The following is a 20,581-nucleotide window of genomic DNA, read 5'->3' as shown; positions in this document are numbered from 1 at the left end:
CATCCTTGAGGGCAGAGGCTATTTTTGAAACCTCTTAGTACAGCTAAGTGCTTAATAAATATTTGTTGACTTGAGTTTTTGCCTGGGAAAGGGGCAAGAAATCCCTCTGTGTGATTTTTAAAGTCACAAAGATCCAAGGATCTATCTGTTTGTTGTGCTCCTATCACTAGGTATCAAAACATGGTGAAACTTCAGTCTACTGGAAATAAAAACTTCAAATAACTATAACCAAGGAAGAGACATATCTTGCATTCTACTTTTATGGGAAATGCCAAAGGATACTTTGAATGTTCAGTTCTAAGCATCACATTTTAGGAAGGACATTGACAAGCTCTAGTACATCCAGACAAGGATGACCAGGATGAGGATGATATAAAGGTCTATTGAAGGCTCATGGGTTGTCGAGTATAAAGAAGAGAAGGCTTAGGGTGATGTGGGAGCTGCTTTTAATCATCTGATGAGTTGTCCCATGAAGAGGGACTAGCCTTAGCCTCCCTTCCTTCTTGAGAAAGAACAACTATGAACAGAAGTCAGTCAGTTAACATTTATTAAACACTTACTGTGTTCCAGAAACTGTGCTAAGTATTGCTGATACAAAGAAAAGCAAAAGATAGTCCCTGCCCTCCATTTGGTAGGGGAGAAGTTGAAGGGAGGCTGAATTTGGGTCAATATAAGGAAAATCTTCCTATTTAATTAAATGCTATTTAATGCTATTTAAATTAATGCTATTTAATGACACTGGAACGGGCTGCTTTGAGAGACAGTGAGTTCTCTATCACACGACATCTTCAAGGATTTTTGTTATTTAGGTAGATGCCATAGGAACAAAATCCCCTATACGCATGCTAGCCTAGATTTTCCTTAAAAAATATTGGAAGCATCCTTGGAAGTTATTGGTTCAAGGGACCAAGGCTCAAACCTTTGATAGAGCTCCTAGTGGCCTAAATACAGAAGCCAGGTCCAGAGAAGGGGCTCCCTGCTCAGCCTTGACACATGTGTATGACTGGCACCCCAACATGGGCAGCACGGAGTCAGGGAAGCTGTGCTTAATTGAATAGATGTTGAATCCATGCTACGGCTAAGTTTTGCTCATTGTTATGCGGTCCACATGCCTTGTTTTGTTCCAATCACAAACTGAAACAACGAGTCTATTCTGAGTGAGGCCTGGTCTACAACATGGGAGAACGGGACTAGATAAGCTCTGAGGTCCTCCATCCAGCACGAACACATATGGGCAGGAGGAAGTGATTAAGAAAAAAATAAATCAATGTACAGGTTATGTCCTGGAATCATTATGTGGTAATTTCTATTCCATCTCTTAAACCTCCCATAAGTACTCTTCCAGAACTTGGTGAAGATGACTGATTCATAATGATTTGATTCATTTTAACACTGGTGTTAAAAAAGACCCTGTTCGGGGCCCCATATGAGATATAAAATAGCTACAGTACAATGTCTGCTCTTAATGAGCTTAAAATCCCTGACTTTTGGCTGCCTCAGGGAGCCGTAGTGTGAAGACACTTCTAACCTAGCTATCTCATTGGGAAGAGCTGAGGGCAAGGGCAACAGAACTAGGTGCGCCAAATCTGAGGAAGGCTCCACCAGAGCTGCTCTATCGCTCACCCCTTCCTCTTCCTGCAGTGGTCTAAAACCCCGTGCACCTGAGGTCCTGGTGATAAACCTGTTTATAGCTTTCCCTTATGAAAACTGTCCCAGGCAGGCCTATAGCCCTTCCTTAGGCCTTTCTCTGCATGAGTTAGAAAGTGCCTGGATTAATAGCTTATTGCTTTCTGGCTAGCTCTTTTCCAAACTCCCTCTGAGTCCCACAACTGTTGCTCAGGGTGGGGCCACCCTTATAGCCCTAATTTCCTGAGTATTCCAGTTAACTGAGGTTTTAGGGTAGTAAAGCTATCTGATTGATAGGTCAGAGAATTACTATTAAAATCAACTAATGCCAGCTGAAAGAACCTCTGTGGATGAAGTTGTCTCTGGATAGCGGTTAAGTGAGAAGAAGCACAGGGCACTCACCGAGCTGACTTCATTGGGGGAAGCACCGTTCTTCAGCAGCAGGGTCACAATATCCGTATGTCCTTGCTGAGCTGCCTGGTGCAAAGGAGTGTATCCTAGCTGCAATGGAAGGCAGGGATTTTGTTAGGATGTGCTATTTGCAGGAGAAGGGAACCCCTCAAATCCTGGGAAGACTCTGCTCATTCAGTATTCTGGTGGGGAACAGCCAAAAAAATTGTAAATGTTTATAGAAACATTATAAGCAGAAAAAATTCCCCTCCAGGTTATTTTTGCATCCCAATCTTGCTTTTCAAATCCTCACCAGTAGGAGTAAAGCCACACACGCTCAGACTTTCTCCCAGCTACCTCACAACCTTGCATTTAGCATGGCATAACACAAGAACTGGAGCTAAGGCTTCTCAATCTAGTTCAAAAAGCATTTATTAAAAGGGCCTCCTACGTGCAGGGTACCATGTTGGGATAGTTTCTATCTTTGATGAGTTTATGGTCCCCTTGGGGAAGAAGTGACATGTACATAGATGTGTATGATTCAGGGTAGGGGCAAAGGAAAGATGTAGCAAAGTGCTTTAGAAAAATTTAAGAAAGGAGAGATCACTTTGAGCTGTGGCAGGGTGAGGGAAAGAGAGAGGATTGGGGATGGCTTCACAGAGGAGAAGGCACCTGAACTGAGCCTTGAAAGAAGAGGTGGAGAAGAGGAAGGAGCATTTTCCATGCGTGGCTAATGGCCCGTGCAAATATATAGAGAAGAAAATAACATATTGAGTATAAGTAACTTCTAGGAGCTTAATTTGGCTGGAATATGGAGTTTGTAAAAAGGAGTAATGGGAAATAAGGTTGAAAAGGTAGAGCGGAGTCAGATTGTTGAGTGCTTTAAGTAAGGGGTTCATATTTTATCCTAGAGGCAATAGGGAGCCATTGAAAGTTTTTGAATGGGGAAGTGACATGGTTGGAATGTGCTGTAGGAAGGTTATTTTGGTTACTGTGTGAAGAGTGGATTAGAGACAGGAGAGATGAAACAGGAAAATAATTAGGATGATGGCTGAGTCAGTGGGGAGAAGGGGACGGACAGGAGGTATTTTGTGGAGGTGAGAACTCATCAGTTGATTGGATTTAGGGGATGGGGAGTAAAGAAGGAAGAGTGAAGGATGATTGTGAAGTTTTGAGCCTGAAGGACTGGGAAGAACGTGCTATCAGAAATAGAGATGGTGGTAGGGATATGGAGAAAGGATGAATTCAATTTTGGACATGTTCATTTGGAAATGCCTTTGGGAAAAGAAGCTGGAGATGGGGGTCTGGAGCTCAGGAGTGAGACAAGGGCTAGATATATACATTTGGGAGTCATCTGTGTAGGGGTGGTAACTGAGCCCATAGGAGTGTCTGAATTCCCCAAGGAAGACACTCTCTCCTGTACCTTGGTCTTTGCATTGACATCTGCCTGGTGTTGTAGCAGGAACTTTACCAGCTTGATATTTCCATAATGGCTGGCCACATGTAATGGGGTATAGCCCATCTGGGGAAAAAAATAAAGATGAATTAATTCAATTCAATTCAGTGACATTTTTTGAGCACCTACAAGGTATAAGGTGCTGTGATAGGCACACAGGTAGTAGATAGTCACCTGTGCAATTGTGAGGGGCTCATCCTAACCATATTCACCTGCTTCCCTGCCTAAATGTCCCCTGAATACAGAATATCCCAAATGGCCAGTGCAGTTCTAAACAATTAAAGCTAAATTATGGCATGGGGATCTGACCCAGGGTTCTTTCTTTTGTTTTGTTTTGGCAGGGCAATTGGGGTTAAGTGACTTGCCCAAGGTCACACAGCTAGTATGTATGTCAAATGTCTGAGGCCGGATTTGAACTCACGTCCTCCTGACTCCAGGGCCGGTGCTCTACTCACTGTGCCAGTGATATGTTTTGACATGCTAATATTTTATAATAGATTTCAAACTTATGCAGTGTTGTACAGCGGGAAAGGCACTGGTCAGGGACTCAGTAATATGGGTTCAAGTCCCAGTTCCCACATAGAGCTGCTGCGTTTCCTTGGGCAAGTGACTTAACCTTTCTAAGCCTCAGTCCTTGTCTGTAAAATGGAAATATTTGCATCTGTAGCAATGACCCGCAGAAAGTTGCTGCGAGGAAAGCACACTGATCAAGTTTAAAGTTGAACTGTGGGAATTCGGACCGTTATCATCTATTCACTTAACACCTTCCCTAGAAATGCTTGGAGTCCTGGCCCTGGGAAAATGATCCAAAATGAAAAGAAAAATGAAACGCGTTAGACTTTTCAACATATCTCAACCCTCATAACTTTCTCCAGAAGATGCTGTTTGCACGGAGGGATCTCAACGTTCCATGGAAGAGGCCACCATAGCTTTACAATAGTAGGCCAAAGGGAAGCCACATGAGGGAAGAGCAGCCACTGGTTTGTTGTTTTTGTTTTTGGCGGGGGTGTGTGGGTCAAGGTGGGGACGAGGGGAAAAGGGAGTGGAGAAGAAGAGCACCATGCACACACACACACACACACACACACACACACACACACACACGCAATTCATTGATCGAAGCGGGTTGGTTGTTTTACCCGAGTGGTGGCGTCCACTGTGACGCCCTGTTTGATGAGCACGTCAGCTACCGCCACGTGGCCCTCTTGAGCCACCAGATGGAGAGGAGTGAGGCCGCTCTGAAAAGAAAAACAGTAACAGCATTTCAGCACTGTTGAGACCAACCTAAATGTCAGAGAGCCACCCTCTGAGCTCGATCTATGCCTCAGATCTCTGGTTCAGTGTGCTGTAGTGGAAAGAATGATTTATAATAATATTTATCTGGAGCTTTTAAGGTTTGCAAAGCACATAGGCACTCTGATACAAAAGCCCTGCGAGGTAATGATCATCCAATCCAATTATTATCATCCCCATTTTGCAGATGGGGAAATTGAGGCAGACAGCAATTAAGTAATTTGCCCAGAGACACATAGCTAGTAAGTGTCTGGATGAATGATAATATTAATAATAAAAGTAACAAATGCAACAATAACTAACATTTACGTAGTACTTAATCTGTGCCAATCATTATATAATTTTCTCATTTGATCCTCACAACAATCCTGGGAGATAAATGCTAATATTATACCCCATTTTACAGATGGGGAAATTGAGGCAGATAGCGATTAAGTAACTTACCCAGAGACTCAGCTAGTAAGTGTCTGAGGTTGGATTAATAACAATACTAGTTAGCATTTATTTAGCACTGTGCTACGTGCTCTACCACGATTAGTATCTCATTTGCACCTCACAACATATCTGGGAAGTAGGTGCTTTATTTTGCACTTGAGGAAACTGAGGCACACAGAGGTTAAGTGACTTGCCCAGGGTCACACAGCTTGTAAGCGTCTGAGGCTGGATTTGAACTCAGGTCTTCCTGACTCCAAGCCCAGCACTCTATCCAATAAGCCACACAGCAGTCTACTATTACTCATGGAGAGAGTCTCGGGAGGCCAAGGTCTTAATGACCTTGGATAGTTATTTTCCTTTTCTGGAGCTCAGTTTTCTCATTTGGAAAATAAGGCAGAGAGTCCCTACCCTGCGTTCCTCACAGAGTACTTTCGAGGATAAAATAAGACCATAGATGTGAAAGTACTTTGAAAAATTTGAAGTGCTACAGAAATGTTAGAGGTGGATGCCTAGGTGGCATCACAGCACACAGAGCTCTGGGCCTGGAGTCAGGAAGATCTGAGTGCAGGTCCAGCCGTAGACACTTACTAGCTGTGTTACACTAGGGGAGTCATGTAACCCCTGTCTGCCTTGGTTTCCCCATCTGTAAAATGGGGATACTAACAGCACTAACCTCCTAGGTTGGTTGTGAGGATCAAATGAGGTAATATTTGTAAAGTGCCTTGCAAATCTACTACATAAACACCGTTGTTACTGTTTGCTGGCATTAATGCTTTTTTAGAATGTGAAATCTACACAGCAAAGAAAAAATAGAGACTTTATAGTCAAATGAACACCCTTTTTTTTTTGAGCTGCTTCTTTGCATAGCCTAGAGTCAGAGATTCGACTAGGAAGGATGGAGATCGATAGCCTGGACAGAAAGAAGGAAGAGTTGAGGTATCCAGAAAATGGGGCACAAGCCAAGCACGGTGGTGGAAGGTAATCATGGCGGGGGACTTCCATGGTTATCCAAATGTCTGCTGGAATTCTCTCTTTCTCCAAAGCAGAGGAGCTAATAATTTCTTCACTTGCTTTAATTATATTTTTCTTCCTTTAAAAGATAGAAGAATCAAAGAGGAGAGCTACTTCCTAGACCTCATTGTCCCGAATGAGGAGAAACCAGTTGCTAAAATAGACATCACTGGCCTCCTGTGAGGAAGCCACCACTAGACCTTACAATCTGTAATAGTGGAGAGGAAAGCTAAGTATAATACTCTGAGATGTGCACTCTAGATTTTTAGAGCAGATTTCAGTGGATTCACAGAAGGGATAAGGTAGATTCCCATGAACTAAAATAGTGCAGAGGAAGTCAACCCAGTTGGTAAACACAGCTCTTAAGAATGAAACTCTGATGGCACAAAGAGAAAACATTCTGATGAGGAGGAAAAAGGAGGAGTTGTCTAAAGAGACTGATGTGGATGCTGACTTCTCTCAGGTACTCTCATGGTGCTCCATTCCAGTCTCCATACCTTTCCACTGGCAGGCTGCCATGCCTGGAATGCACTTCTTTCTCGATGCCATTTCATAGAGTCCCTAACTTCCTTCAAGATGAACCTCAAGCATCACCTTCTATACGATGCCTTTCCTGATCTGACCAGTTGCTACTATTCTCTCTCACTAACTTGTATTTAACCAGCTTACAGTTACTTTTTTTTTATCCTCACATAGGGATTCTGCATGTACTTACATACGTACATAGGAGCATAGACTTAGAGCTGGAAAGGACCTTAGAGGCCATCTAGTCCAAATCCCTCATTACAATAAAACTACAGGTCTAGTCCAAAGAGGAAAAGGAGGAGGAAGAGAGGAAGGAGGAGGAGGAGAGGAAAGAGGAGAAAGAGAAAAAGGAGGGGAACAAGAAGGAGAAGAAAAAGAAGGAGGAGGAAAAGAGGATGATGAAAATGAAGAAGGAGAAGGGGGAAGAGAAAGAGGCGAAGGAGGAGGAAGAGGAGGAGGGAAAGAAGAAGAGGAAGAAGGAGGAGGAGGAAGAGAAGGGGAGGGAAAGGGGAAGAAGAAGAAGAGGGGAGGAGAAGGTGAAGAAGAAGAGGAAGAATGAGAAGGAAAAGGAGGAGGAAGAGGAGAAGGAGAAAAAGATGATGATGATGATTACAATGACAACAGTGACCTGGGTTCAAATCCCAGCTGGCCTACTCATGACCTGTGTGAGCCTCAGTTTCCTCCCTTGTAAGATGAGGTGATTGGATCATCTCTAGGCTCTCTTCCACTCCTGAATCCTATGATTATTCCTTCATATAAGCTGAGGAAGGCTATTTCCTTCAAGTTCAAAGGATTTGACCAAAGTGGATGTTGTATATAAATGCTGAGTTTATCAGAGCAATACCACTAATCTGCCTCCAGGGGCTATTGCATGGGTTAGTTAATGTTTTGCAGTAGCTGAGGGCTGCTATCATCATTATTAACCCCTGGACTAAATTGCCACAAAACAACCCAACAGAGGAAACCAGACACCAAACACAAAATGCAGCTGTCACAGGGCTCCTGTTAAATCCAATAAGCCTAATGTGCCGACTCCCTTATTACTGTCAGTGGTTCTGTTCTTTCCCTGAAAAAGAGCTTTTCAGCCCATGGCAGCAAGAGTCAATGAGACTCTTGTGATTAGGAAGTCTAAATGACCCTTAAATTTTATTCCCTTCTTTGGCTTCCCAAAGACTGTATGCAGAAATGCCCTATCATCACAGCCTCCTGGAGGCCATTGGTTTCCCCTTCAGGAAATGAATATTCAGCACTGTATGACTTGAGGTCCTTGGGAGTCTGCACCTCAGAATCCAGGCAACTATGGTAATGGATGATGGAGTCTTCTCTAGCAGTCTCCCCAGCCAATCTGGTTACCAGCCCTAATTCCTGGCACTGCAGGGCAGTACCTAAGGATACTGGGAACCCCAGAAGTTACCTTGTTCCCGAGGTTGCCATTAGCTTGTTTCGAGAGAAGCAGAGCAACCATTTCCGCATGACCCTCTTGAGCTGCAAGGTGAAGGGGTGTCACACCTTGTACTGATTCTGCATTTGCAGACCCCCCATATTGTAGCAAGTTGCTGGCAAGCTCCATCTGGTTCTGTTTGGCAGCGATGTGTAGAGGGGTGTAGCCATTCTGGAAAAGGAACGAGACCCACATAAGTCTACTAGAAAGGCATTGATGGGAAATCTATAATGGCACCATAAATGGCAAATCTTCTAAAGAGACTATCTCTAATGGCCAAGCTGCCGTTATCTATCATGAGACAATACAGTGGCATGGAAAAACCTGGATTTGGAATCAAAGCATGTGGGTTTGAATCTTACTGCTGTGATCTTGGGCAAGTCACTTAATTCATCTCATCAGTCATCCAACAAGCACTTATTAATCACCTACTACATACAAGGCATCATGCTAAGTATGGGGAATACAAGGACAATATGAAAAAGAGCTCTTGCCCTGGGAGAATATTTATTCTATTGGGGGATACAGCATTTACCCAGATAAGCAAATACAAGATAGCTTGAGGAGGAAGAGAGTAGTAGCAACTAGGCTATGGGTTCTTAACCTGGGTTCATGAACTTGCTTTTAAAAAAACCAACAACTGATAGCAGTCCCTTAAAAAAATTAATATCCTTTGTAATCCTGTGTCTTTTGTTTTATGCATTAAAAACCCATTATTTGAGAAGTGGTCTGTAGACTTTGCCAGACTGATTGCCAAAAGGGTCTAAACACCCTCCAAAAGGTTAAGATCTACTTTAACACAGAATAGTCAGGGAAAGCCTGAGGGACCCTGAGCCCCTGTTAGGACTCCTAATGTCGATATTTTTCATAACAATACTAACACTATTTGCCTATTATAACACTTCCCCTTTCTAACTACATATCTATGTGAGGCTGGATTTTCTTCATATACTTCAACAAAAACAGATTGAATACAGAAGCAGATATGAGAGTCTAGTTATCTTTTCTTAATCAGATATTAGAGAAATTTGCACAAATATGCAAAACAATGCTATTCTCAGTAAATGTGTTTTGTTTTGGAAAGTATAATTATTTTTTATAAAAATGTTATTCATATTAATCTGTAATGGATTTTTATTGTTATTTTTGAATAAACTAATAAATGTTATTAAAAGTACTAGCTTCCATTTCTAATATGGTAAATTTCAATCAATAAGTAAACATTTATTAAGTTCCTACTATGTGCTTTCTCCACTGGAAAGGAAAATGGCAAGCCACTCCAGTATCCTTGCCAAGAAAACCTCATGGGCAGTATGGTCCATGGTGTCATAAAGAGTCAGAAACAACTGAACAACAACAAATGTGCCAGATACTGTGCTAAGAATATGAAAAGAGGCAAAAGACAGCCCTTGCCCTCAAGGAGCTTACAATCTGATGGACAAGAGATATGACTCACATAAACAAAAAGGTGTCTGAAGTCCTCAATAATTTGAGACCAAAAAGTTTGAGAACTGCTGAACTGGCATGATCAAGAAAGGTTTTGTGTAAGGGCACCTAGGTGGCACAGTGGTTAGAACTCCGGATCCGGAGTCAAGAAGACCTAAGTTTAAATCTGGCCTTAAATCACTTACCCTTAGCAGGTCATTTAACCCTGTTTGCCTCAGTTTCCTCATCTATAAAATAAGCTGGATAAGGAAATGGCAAACCACTCCAGTATCTTTGCCAATAAAACCCCAAACGGGGTCACGAAGAGTCAGACATGACTGAACAACCACAGACAACAACAGAACATAGCACCTGAATTGAGCTTTGAAGGAAACTTTAATTCCCTACCTACATCAGAAAACAAGTGGGTTGGTTTACATGACCTGACTGTGGGTATCCTCTAGGACTGTGTCATTTTAGGTCTTCTCTGTTTTTTACATTTTCTCCCTTAATTGTCTGATCTACACTTATAGATTCAATTAGCAGCTCTACACAGATAACTCCCAAACCTATGTATCTAGCCCTAATCTCTTCCCAGATTCTCATCACAATGGCATCATAGATATAGAACTAGAGAGGACCAAAGATGGCAGGCTTTGGCCAGTCATCTAGCCCAACCTTATCATTTTATAGTTGAGAAAAACGAGGTGTTACTGTTTAAGTGACTCACTCATGGTCCCACGGGGGTCAGCATCGGAGTGGGATTTGTTCAGCCATTTTCAATTCTTTGTGACAAAGATACTGGAGTGATTTGTCATTTCCTTCTCCAGCTCACTTTACAGATGAGGAAACTGAGGTAAAGAGGGTTAAGTGACTTGCCCAGGGTCACATAGCTAGGAGCGGCCTGAGGCTGGATTTGAACTCAGGAAGAGTAGTCTTCCTGACTCAATACTCTAACCACTGCACCACCTAGCTGTCCCATGTTTTTGCCAGTAAATGCTCACAATGAAAAATTAACAATCAGTTCTCACGAGGTGGCTGTAGGACACCCTTGGTAAATGTTTACAAAGAGCTTTACATTCATTATCTTATTTGAAAATAGCGTGAGAGACCAGGAGACTTTAAGAAAACAGGAAAATTTTCCATTGAAAAGCAAATGAAAGGGACCAAGACCAGAATGGATGGCTGTCAGTCAGCCAGCAAACACTTATCACTGTTTTTGTGTTCCAGTTGTATGGATTTTTTCTGAGCCCATTTGGGGTTTTCTTGGCAAAGATACTAGAGTGGTTTGTCCTTTCCTTCTCCAGCTCCATTTGACAGATGAAGAATTGAGGCAAACAGGGTAAGTGACTTGCCCAGGGTCATACAGCTAGTAAGTGTCTGAGGCCAGATTTGAATCCACAAAGTTGAGTCTTCCTGATTCCAGGCCTGGCACTCTATCCTCTGCACCACCTAGCTACTCTAAGTATTTATTAAGCCCCTAGTATGTACCAGGTACCATACTATTCACTGCTACTCAACTATTTTTTACACACATATCCACTTCTTCTTCTGAAGAAATGCATCTAGAGGAATGCACAGGGAAAAAAATCCACAGACATTTTAATCAACATTAACACTGGATTTGTAAGTTGTTGGGGGTTTTTAAAAGCTATTTTGTGGTGCATACAGATCTGCATGTGAAATTCTACAAAATTGTCAGACGTGACTTTGTAGAGTGGGTTTTTTTTTTTTACCATGGAAACAAAAATCCATCTGTGTAGCTTTTGTACTTGGATTCAGCGCTCTTTAAATATCATGAAACTGGCTCCCATTTTTTTTATGTAAGTGGGAGGGGAAGGGGCCCACTTTTTTTATTTTTGGAGGCAAGAGTAAGTCAGCTCTCCTAGGTGCTGAATGTTACGAATGGCAAGGTTGGGTCTATGGCTGGAAGCAGCAGCAGGGGCAGGGATCCAGAGAGATGATGGGACTTGTGGGTGAAACTTCAGGGCTGACTGCTAGGTATTCGATTAAAAAACCAAAACCAAGTGGTACATGTATGGCAAGGGACAAAAAAGGAGGGCTGAGGTTGAATGGTTGGGCTGACTGCATCTACTCTGGAGACCACAAGGTGTCAGCTGGGCCCAAGTGCTGGCCAACAGATTGCTCAGTTCTCTGAAGCAGTCAAGCCTGTGCTCCATGATCTAGCATTAGCATCTACTATTATATGGTGTTCTAAGAGTGTTTCCTGCAATGCCTTGTCTTCTGAACTAACTGGAATCTCACTGAGGTCACAAATTTGTAGGATTGGATTTTAGAGTTGGGAGGGATCATCTAGTCTAATCTGAATCTGAAGAATACCATACACCAACATTTCTGATAAATGTCCAAGTGGTGAGGTAGAAAGAACATTGGACTTGGAATCCAAAGACTGGGATTTGAATCTTGGACCATGGTCAAGTCACTTACCCTCCTCACTTATAAAATAAGAAGGGTTGTAGTGACTTAAGTGCTTTGCAGAACTTAAAGTGCTATAAAAACATGAATTATCACTAAGTGGTTATCCAGTCTCTGCTTGAGCACTTCCGGTAATGAGGAGCTCACTACAAAGAATGAAATAACGCCCACTTGCAATGAAGTGAATCCATTACACCTTTGATAGCTCGTCCTTTTGAAATTTTTATTAATATTATGTTTTTTTGTCGTATTTATTTTCTAACATATCCCTCTCCCAAGCCTAGCCAGTAAACTGTGCCTAGTTACAAAAAAAGGGAGATGATAAAAAGAAAATACAACTAAACTAAACCAACCAACAAATAAATGGGGTCTGATGGCGTAGTCAATGCTTCACAAGCACAGTCTCCCACATCTGCAGAGAGGGAGGTGCATTTTCTTATCTCTTCTTCAGGGACAAGCTTGGTCATTATAATTACACAGACAGCTCGTATTATTGAGAAGTTCTAATTATGTGCAACTGAGATTTTTCTCCCTGCTAATTTCAACCCATCGGTTTTCTGGGACCAACCAGAACCAATCTAACTCATTCTTTTATATGACAACCCTTTAAATATTTGAAGACAGTTAACTTGTTTTACCCACATCTTCCCTTTTTCAGCCCATATCTAGCCCTTCCCAGCTCTTTCATGTAGGGTATGTTTTCCAGTTCCCTTTCCATCCCAATCACCCTCCTCTAGACATGGTCCTACATGTCAATATCCTTCCTAAAACGTGATGCTGAGAATGGAATGCAATACGCTGACAACAAGCATTTATTAGATGTCATCCAGATGAGATTTGACTAAATGGAGGTTGACACACCCACTGTTTCCATTCCCTCTGGACATTAATACTTCTATTGATGGAACCCAAGATGATAGTTCTTAACTGATCACTGGGGACCGACCTAGGTCTCAACCTCCTCTAAAGTCTCTCCTAGGTCAAGATCTATGATCCCATGTTCTTATGATAATCCCATTTCTGTTTATTTCCATCTTAACAAGAGTACCAGTTTGAAGAAACAAAAGGAAATAATGGAAAAAAGTTGAGTGCACCCTATTATTTCATAGGGTCATAGAGTCTCGGAGCTGGAAGGAGTCTCAGAAGTCATGTAGTCAATGTAGTCCTATCAGAAGAAGGAATGCCCGCTAAAATATTCTCCACAATATTTTACGTGATTGCACATGTATAACCTATATCAGATTGCTTACTGTCTCAGGGATGGGGGGAGGGGAGGAAGGGAGGCATAGAATTTGTAACTCGAAACTTTAAAAAAAATGTTCAAAAATTGTTTTAACATGTAACTGGGGGGAAAAGTAAAATGTTTATATATACATTCATACATATATATATATATATATACATACATAACATAAAATAAAATATAATATCCTCTACAATGGATCGAGGTCCTCTGCTTGAGGACCTCCATCAATGAGAAGCTCACTACCTCCTGATAATAGCCTATTCCATTCTTGTTTGACTCTTATTTTTAGGAAGACTTCCTTTACAGTAGGCCAAAATTTGACTCTACAGTTTCCACCCAAGGCTCCTAGTTTGGCCCTTTATGGCCAAGCAGAATAAAATAGCCTTTTGAATACTTGAAGACAGCTAACAAATCTTCCCAAGTCTTACTTTCTTCAGACTGACTAACCCACATTCCTTCAACTAATCATTGTGTGGTATAGTCTCAAAACTGCTCACCTTGCCTGAAGGGCATAAAAATTAAGTGATTTGTCTGGAGTAACACGGCTAGCGTGTGTCAAAGGTGCGGGTCTTTCTGACTCCAAACTCTGCATTTTCTCTACTATACCAGACTCAGAAAATGAACATGTTGCATAAGATATGTAAGTTTATCTCATTTTAAGGAAAATAAACAACGAACCAAATTCATAGAGGCAGCATGGAATAGTGGGTAGTGAGCCAGCCTTGAAGTCAGGAAGGCATGGATTCAAGACCCATACCTGAGATTACACTGGCTGTATAACCTTAGGCAAGCCACTTCACCTGTCAGGACTCTAGACAATTCTCTAAGACAATTAGTTATAAGGAAAGTGCCAACCTGAATTGGTAGATGAAGCTTTCCTACTTGAGAGTTCCCTATACCAATGAAGGACAGCTGGGTGGTGCAGTGGATAGAGTGCCAGACCTCGACACTCACTAGGTGTGTGACCCTGGGCAAGTCACTTAATCCTGTTTTCCCCAGTTTCCTCATCTGTAAATGAGCTGGAGAAGGAAATGGCAAACCACTTCAGTATCTTTGCCAAGAAAACCCCAAATGGGGTCACATGGAGCTGGCCATGACTGAAATGACTGAATAACAAGACCAAAACCAATGACCAAGTCCAGTTCCTATCCCTGTCAAATATACAAATTTTGGGGATGGTTATTTCTATTTTATATTTATATATATGTATTTATATGTGCATACACATATAAATACATATATTTATATGTGTATACACAGACACATATATCCTTCATTTTACAATGGATTAATTGTAGGAGTCCAAGTGCCATTAACTAACACAAGCTCATTGAGTTCATTTAAGACGTAATTCAATTCACAACACTTTGATTTACCAATGAGGTTTGAAAGGAACTCATTTGTTGTAGAAACTGAGTGCTATCTGTATGGTATGCGGAGATCTGTGGTTGAAAAGTGCTACTTCCTAGTTTTCTACTCATCCTCTACTCATTCTACTCATTTCTACTCATTCATAGTCAAAGAACATCAACCACATTGAGAATTTTTTTTAAATCCTGAAATTAAGTAAATGCACGGGGCCCCTAAACCTTCCAACTGCTGCCTAAATCTTCCTCTCTCAAAAATCCTGGCCGATGTCCAGCCCCTTGGCAGTCTGCCAGGCATGGAGAAAGGCAAGGAGGGGCCTTACCCAAGCAGGGCTGTGTGGAGAGCCTCCTCGAGGCAGGAGAAGTTTCACAATCTCCAGGTTATTGTGATGGACAGCCACATGGAGAGGGGTGAGGCCATTCTGCAGAGAGAGAAAAAACACAAAAAGGAAAAAGCATTAGCTCATTTTCTACTGGGACTCCTACATTTGGGGCCCAAGCTTCCCTAATTAGAGTCTGAACAGGGACAAGTCACACTATGGGCTCCCTCTCCCTCGCTTCTCTTATTCGCTCCCAAGCAGGTCAATTTGAAACAAAAGCAAGGTAAAATGAAGACCTAGGGTAGCCCTGAAGAGGAAATGAGTGCAATTTGCACTGGGGGTGAGGTGGTGGGTTGAGGGAATGAGGAAGAAAAGCTATCCTACTCTTGATTGCATAATAGAGATAGCAGGGATGGAGCTGAAGGGATTCTGGGCTGGTTTTCTGCACATGAGGCTCAGGTCTCCTTCTGTCTGTTGTCAGAGCCATGTATTTCTCACCCACCAACTGTCTCTCCCAGTCACTGTCCAACTGGCAATGCCAAGTAGAAACAGTGTGCCAAACTACACAGCCCTGATTCACAGTGGCCCCAGATTGACTTGGCCCCAGAAGATTGGGGTTCTGATCCTGGCTTGGCCACTTACTAGCTGTGTGACCCTGGGCAAATCAATTCCCATTTCTGGGCCTTAGTTTTCTCATCTATAAAATGGGGGGGGGGAGGGTAGACTAGATTAAGGTTTCTTGTAGCTCTTAATGACTCTAGCTATAGGGTGTCAGATGGGGGGTGGAAAGTGGAGGTGGAGACAGGAGGGATGTTTTTAAACTTAAAATATGAGCCAAAGAAGGGAATTGGTTCTTTCCTCTAACCTAGAAAAGGGAGGGACCCTGTGAAGTTCAAACTCACTTTTCCAGCTGCATTTGGATGGGCGTCCCTTTCCAGCAGTAGCTCGGCCACGTTTACCTTTCCATATTTAGCAGCAACATGGAGAGGGGTAAATCCTTTCTGAGGAGAAACAAAGAACATTAGAATCCTGCAGAGAATGAGCAACATTTTGGGGGAACAACAGGAGATCAGAGGGAGGGAGGTCAGATGCTCTACGAAACTAGACGCCCTAATGCCCATCAATTGGGGAATGGCCAATCAAATTGTGGTATACGATTGTGATGGAATACTATTGTGTGAGAAGAAATGATGAAGGGGATGGTTTCGGAAAAACCTGGAAAGATTTGTATGAACTGAGGCAAAGTGAAATGAGCAAAACCAGGAGACCATTGTTCAGAGTAACAGCAATAGCTTATGAATGATCAGTTGTAAAAGACTTACTACTCTGATCAGGACAATGATCCAAGATCCAATGATCCAAAGGACCTGGGATGAAAAATGCTATCCACCTCCAGGGACAGAACCAATGAACTCTGAACAGAGAGTGAAGCTTACTTTTTTTTAACTTTCTTTATGTTTCTTCCTATTTATTTATTCATTTACCAACATGACTAACATGGAAAGACGTTTCGCATGAGTTTACATGTGTAATTGACATTATAGTGCTTGGCTTATCAATGGGTAGGGGAGGAGCAGGAGGGAAGGAGAGAGTTCAGAAATCAGAATTTTAAAAAAAGAATGTTAAAAATAAATAAATAATGATAATAAAAACTAGACACCCCAAGGTCTTAGAGCATGGAGAAAGAGATAGTTACTCAAGAGGTGAGAGTGACTGCTGATCACTGCCTCAGAGGTGGGACCAAAAGCAGTCAGGAGATCACCAGGCTTCCTGCAACTCTAATTAACTGCGCCATTGATTAATCATTTGTCACATGCTGCTTAGTAAGTTTTTTTAACTTTTTCTGTGAATATGCCTCCCTGGCACTGCCAAAGAGATAGGTTCCTTCAGAATGGGACTGTGTCTTGTTCCTCTTTTATCTCCCTTAGAACCTAGCATAATGTTCGATGCCTAGTACACGGCCAATAATTAACCACTAGTTTATGTATTGATTCATTCTAATGTACCATTCTGGAAAAGGAAGATACCCACCCAGCTGACAAACTGGGGCACGTCTGGACGAGAGTGTACTTGTTGTCTCTTCAATTAGAATGTAAGTTCCTTGAAGGCAGGGTCTGTTTTTATGTTTTCATTGAATCTCCAGGGCTTAGCGGAGAGCTTGGCACAAAGTAAATGTTTAGTAAATGTGTGTTAATTTACTGAGTGAGCAAATGACTGAAATGATGAAGGTACAAAGTACCAGGAGGACTGGCTGAAGAAACTGGGCTGGGGGTGTGTGCACTTGTTTAGCCTGACGGGGTGACTTAGGAGGTACACGATAACTGTCTTTAAATGTTTGAAGGGCTATTGCATGGAAGAGGAATTAGACTTGTTTTGCTTAGCTCTAGAGGACAGAACCAGGACCAATGAATAAAAGGCACAGGTAGGCAGATTGGGGTCTTGGCATAAAGCAACACTTCCCAACAATTAGGAAATGAACAGGTCATCTCCCAAGGTAGCTGAGTTTCCCATCGTCAGAGGTGTTTAAGTAGAGGCTGCATGACGACTTGTCAAGGATGTGTAGATGGGATTTACCCTTCGTGTAGGGATTGGATGAGATACCTTATGGAGTCCCTTCCTAGCTCTCAGCTTCTATGATTCTATGAGCTCTCATGACAGAGCCAAGCCTGAGGATGCCAATTTTCCCCAGCTGTTCTTAGGATCACCAGGACAGCAGAGAAGACTAGACAGGGATCCCCCTCCCACACAGTCAGCCCAGCCACCCGCTTGCCTATTTGTTTCTCAGAGGCACAGAGAGAGAGATAAAAACCTTGGTCATGCAAGCCTGGGAAGCTTCCTTTTCTAGTAGTGCCAGGGCTGTTTCCACATGGCCCTCTCGTGCTGTGATGTGCAGAGGGGTGTGTCCAGCAGTCGTGGCGAGGTTGGGGTTGGCATTGTTTTCCAGGAGAAGCTTCACCATATTTGTATGCCCGATGCGAGCTGCACAGTGAAGTGGGGTCTGGTCATCCTGAATGGGGAGGAAAGAAATGGCTGAGGAGACAGGTGCTTTATGTGACAGGCAGCCTCCCTTGGGGGCATGAAGGAAGAGCAAAGAGAACCATTCTGCGTAATTCCATGTTTCCTTTGGAACATGTTATGGATATCTATCTTCCTTTCTTCCTTCCCTTCTTTCATTTCTTTCTTCTTCCTTTCAATCTTTCATCTTTCTATTTATCTATACATCTTATACATAATCTTTCTATTTATGTATTAATCATCTTTCTATGTATCTATCTACCTATGTATCTCTGTATGTATATATCCATCTATCTACCTATCATCTATCACGAGAGTGTCATAAAATGAAGTCCTAAAACTCTGACAGATGATCCACTTCTCAGTCTGCTTTACATTTCCTTGATGTCAGGAGTCAGGGCTTACTTAGAACTGCTGAAGGGGAAGGGGAACACTTTCATTGGACTCTCCTGTTTGTACCCTAGGGTTGCTGGGCTTTGTTCAGCCCCTGAGAGTTCTGAGTTACTAAGCCAGGATTCACTGTTCACACAGTACACATCCAAGATCATGGGTCATACTGTGCATTGTGCCAGCCTTCTGCCCCCAACAGGCAGGAGAGGAAGGAAACACTGACCCTGATCTTAGTCAATTGTATGAGTCCTTCAGTTATTCTATGATTTGCTCACACCCCCAGCATTTACTTCAAAAGAAGGGCAAGTCATTCTAACTCAAATAATGTATGCTCTTGTTACACTGGGAATACAATCCTTGAAAGTTGCTGTTCTTTGTATTCCTGGGAGTCACTCCTTTCCCTTTTTGACCCCTTAGAATTTATAGGCTTTGTGGCATGGGAGACAGAGACCTGGCCTCAAAGTCAGGAAGAGCTGGGTTTGAGTTCTGCCTATTATTTGTACTGACTCTGTGATAATGAGGAAGTGACTTCACGTCTCAGTGGCCTAGGCCAATGGTGTCAAGCTCAAATAGAAATGGTTGCCTGCTTAGAAAATCACAAGTTGACATTACCTATGTTTTATTTTATTTTTATTTATTTTAAATATTTCCCAATTACATTTTAATCTGGTTGAGAGTTTTCCTGCATGCTGGTATGGGCCATGAGTTTGATAACTCTGCTCTAGGCAGCTCTCTGATCATTTAAGTTGAAGAATGAGTGTCCACCTCCATTGGTAAAGGAGGTTTTCCTCATCTGGGAGTTCTTCTAACAATGAAATCACAAGTTCAAACCCTATCCCTTGATTAAAGGCTACCAATAAAACATGAGTCAGATAGAGGCAGAGCTGTATGGATTAAGTCCCTCCCTCCCTCCCTCCTTCTCTCCCCCTCCCTCTCCCCCTTCTCTCTAATTGCTCACAAAGCCAGTCCCTTTGCCCAACCTGAGTGAGAGGGATGGATAAGCTTTCTGCTTCAGATATAGTATTAAGAAGAAATGCATTTCAATGAAATGGAACTCTCAATCTTCCCTCCCCTTCCACCCCCTCCCTTTTTTTCCTCCTGAACTTACCTTGGCCTTGGCATTAACTTTGGCTTTGTTCTGGAGTAAATATTTGGCTACTTCTGTGTGCCCAGCTCTGGCTGCCATATGTAGTGGTGTCTCCACTTTCTATAAAACAAAAAGACATTTCTCAAGTGTTCATGGGTGGTTCATTCCCACAGTGACACATAGCACTCTCTCAAGCTCTTCCTTATTGTGTCTCAGGGACTTTATTCTTAAGAGGTGGAGTTCTTCCAGCAGGTACCTCTTCTTAATTTTAGGAAGCCTTGTAAGGAAATTGTTGTGCTCCCTTCTCTAGGAGAGTGGGGAGAAGGTTGGGGACAAGTGGGTCATGAAAAGACCAAAGAGGGTTAAGAAGCCTAAGGAAATGGGGCCAATGTAGGCTAAGCATAATGGTCTGTTATAGGGAGATCAACAAAGCAACCAATTAGATGGTATAATGGAAATGCACAACATGGCTGGGCAGAAAAATGTGACTGAGTTTGGAAGCAATGAGTCCTAATCCAATGTGGTCCACACAGAACAGGACAGAAGAGCAGGAGAAATGGGAGAACTTGGGATCTTAACTTAAGATGAGTTGCTTTGCATAATGAATTAGCTAAGGCAATGTGAATTCATGGTGACAGCTAGCCACATTAAATCCCTTTTGCCACCCCCAACTCAGTTTTCCCTCCACTAAGCTGAAGGAAATTAAATTCTGGACTCAAATTTTATCTACACACACATATAGGCATGTATATATACATATATATATATATATACACACACACACACACACACACACACAAATACACATATACACATATATATTCTAGATAAAATATATGTAAGTAGATTTCTTTTTTTACTTTCTTCTAAACAATTTGTTAAATTTTATTTTTATAATTAAATACGAACAAACAGGAACATTTCATTACATTTTAAAAAGACACTAAAAAGAGAATTGTGTATGAAACCGTGAATGTCTGTTATGTGCAGCTTGCTTTAAATGCACTTTAAAAGTGTACTTGGGTAACCTACATAGGACTCTCCCAAGCTGCTCTCCAGAACAAAAGACTGACACTGCCCTCACCATCATTATATTTCTGCTCACCTCTGACATTCAG

The 20,581-nt window shown here is 42.2% G+C and overlaps 1 protein-coding gene across 1 annotated transcript in view; it reads right to left on the bottom strand.

The window, feature by feature from the left end:
• The window catches only part of ANK1 (ankyrin 1), an 86,985-nt gene that overhangs the window by 45,089 nt on the left and 21,315 nt on the right, over positions 1–20,581 (bottom strand). The window contains exons 12-19 of the mRNA XM_036749994.1: positions 19,485–19,583; positions 17,781–17,978; positions 15,874–15,972; positions 14,975–15,073; positions 8,151–8,348; positions 4,612–4,710; positions 3,440–3,538; positions 2,029–2,127 (exon numbers count right to left, since the gene is read on the bottom strand). Coding sequence (XP_036605889.1) covers positions 2,029–2,127; positions 3,440–3,538; positions 4,612–4,710; positions 8,151–8,348; positions 14,975–15,073; positions 15,874–15,972; positions 17,781–17,978; positions 19,485–19,583 — 990 coding nt within the window. The remainder of the gene's footprint in view (positions 1–2,028; positions 2,128–3,439; positions 3,539–4,611; positions 4,711–8,150; positions 8,349–14,974; positions 15,074–15,873; positions 15,973–17,780; positions 17,979–19,484; positions 19,584–20,581) is intronic.

This window comes from Trichosurus vulpecula, chromosome 3, assembly GCF_011100635.1.
Source record: "Trichosurus vulpecula isolate mTriVul1 chromosome 3, mTriVul1.pri, whole genome shotgun sequence".
Taxonomy (NCBI): Eukaryota; Metazoa; Chordata; class Mammalia; order Diprotodontia; family Phalangeridae; genus Trichosurus; species Trichosurus vulpecula.
The sequence above is the reverse complement of the archived record's forward strand: the minus strand, read 5'-3'. Positions and strand labels throughout refer to the sequence as shown.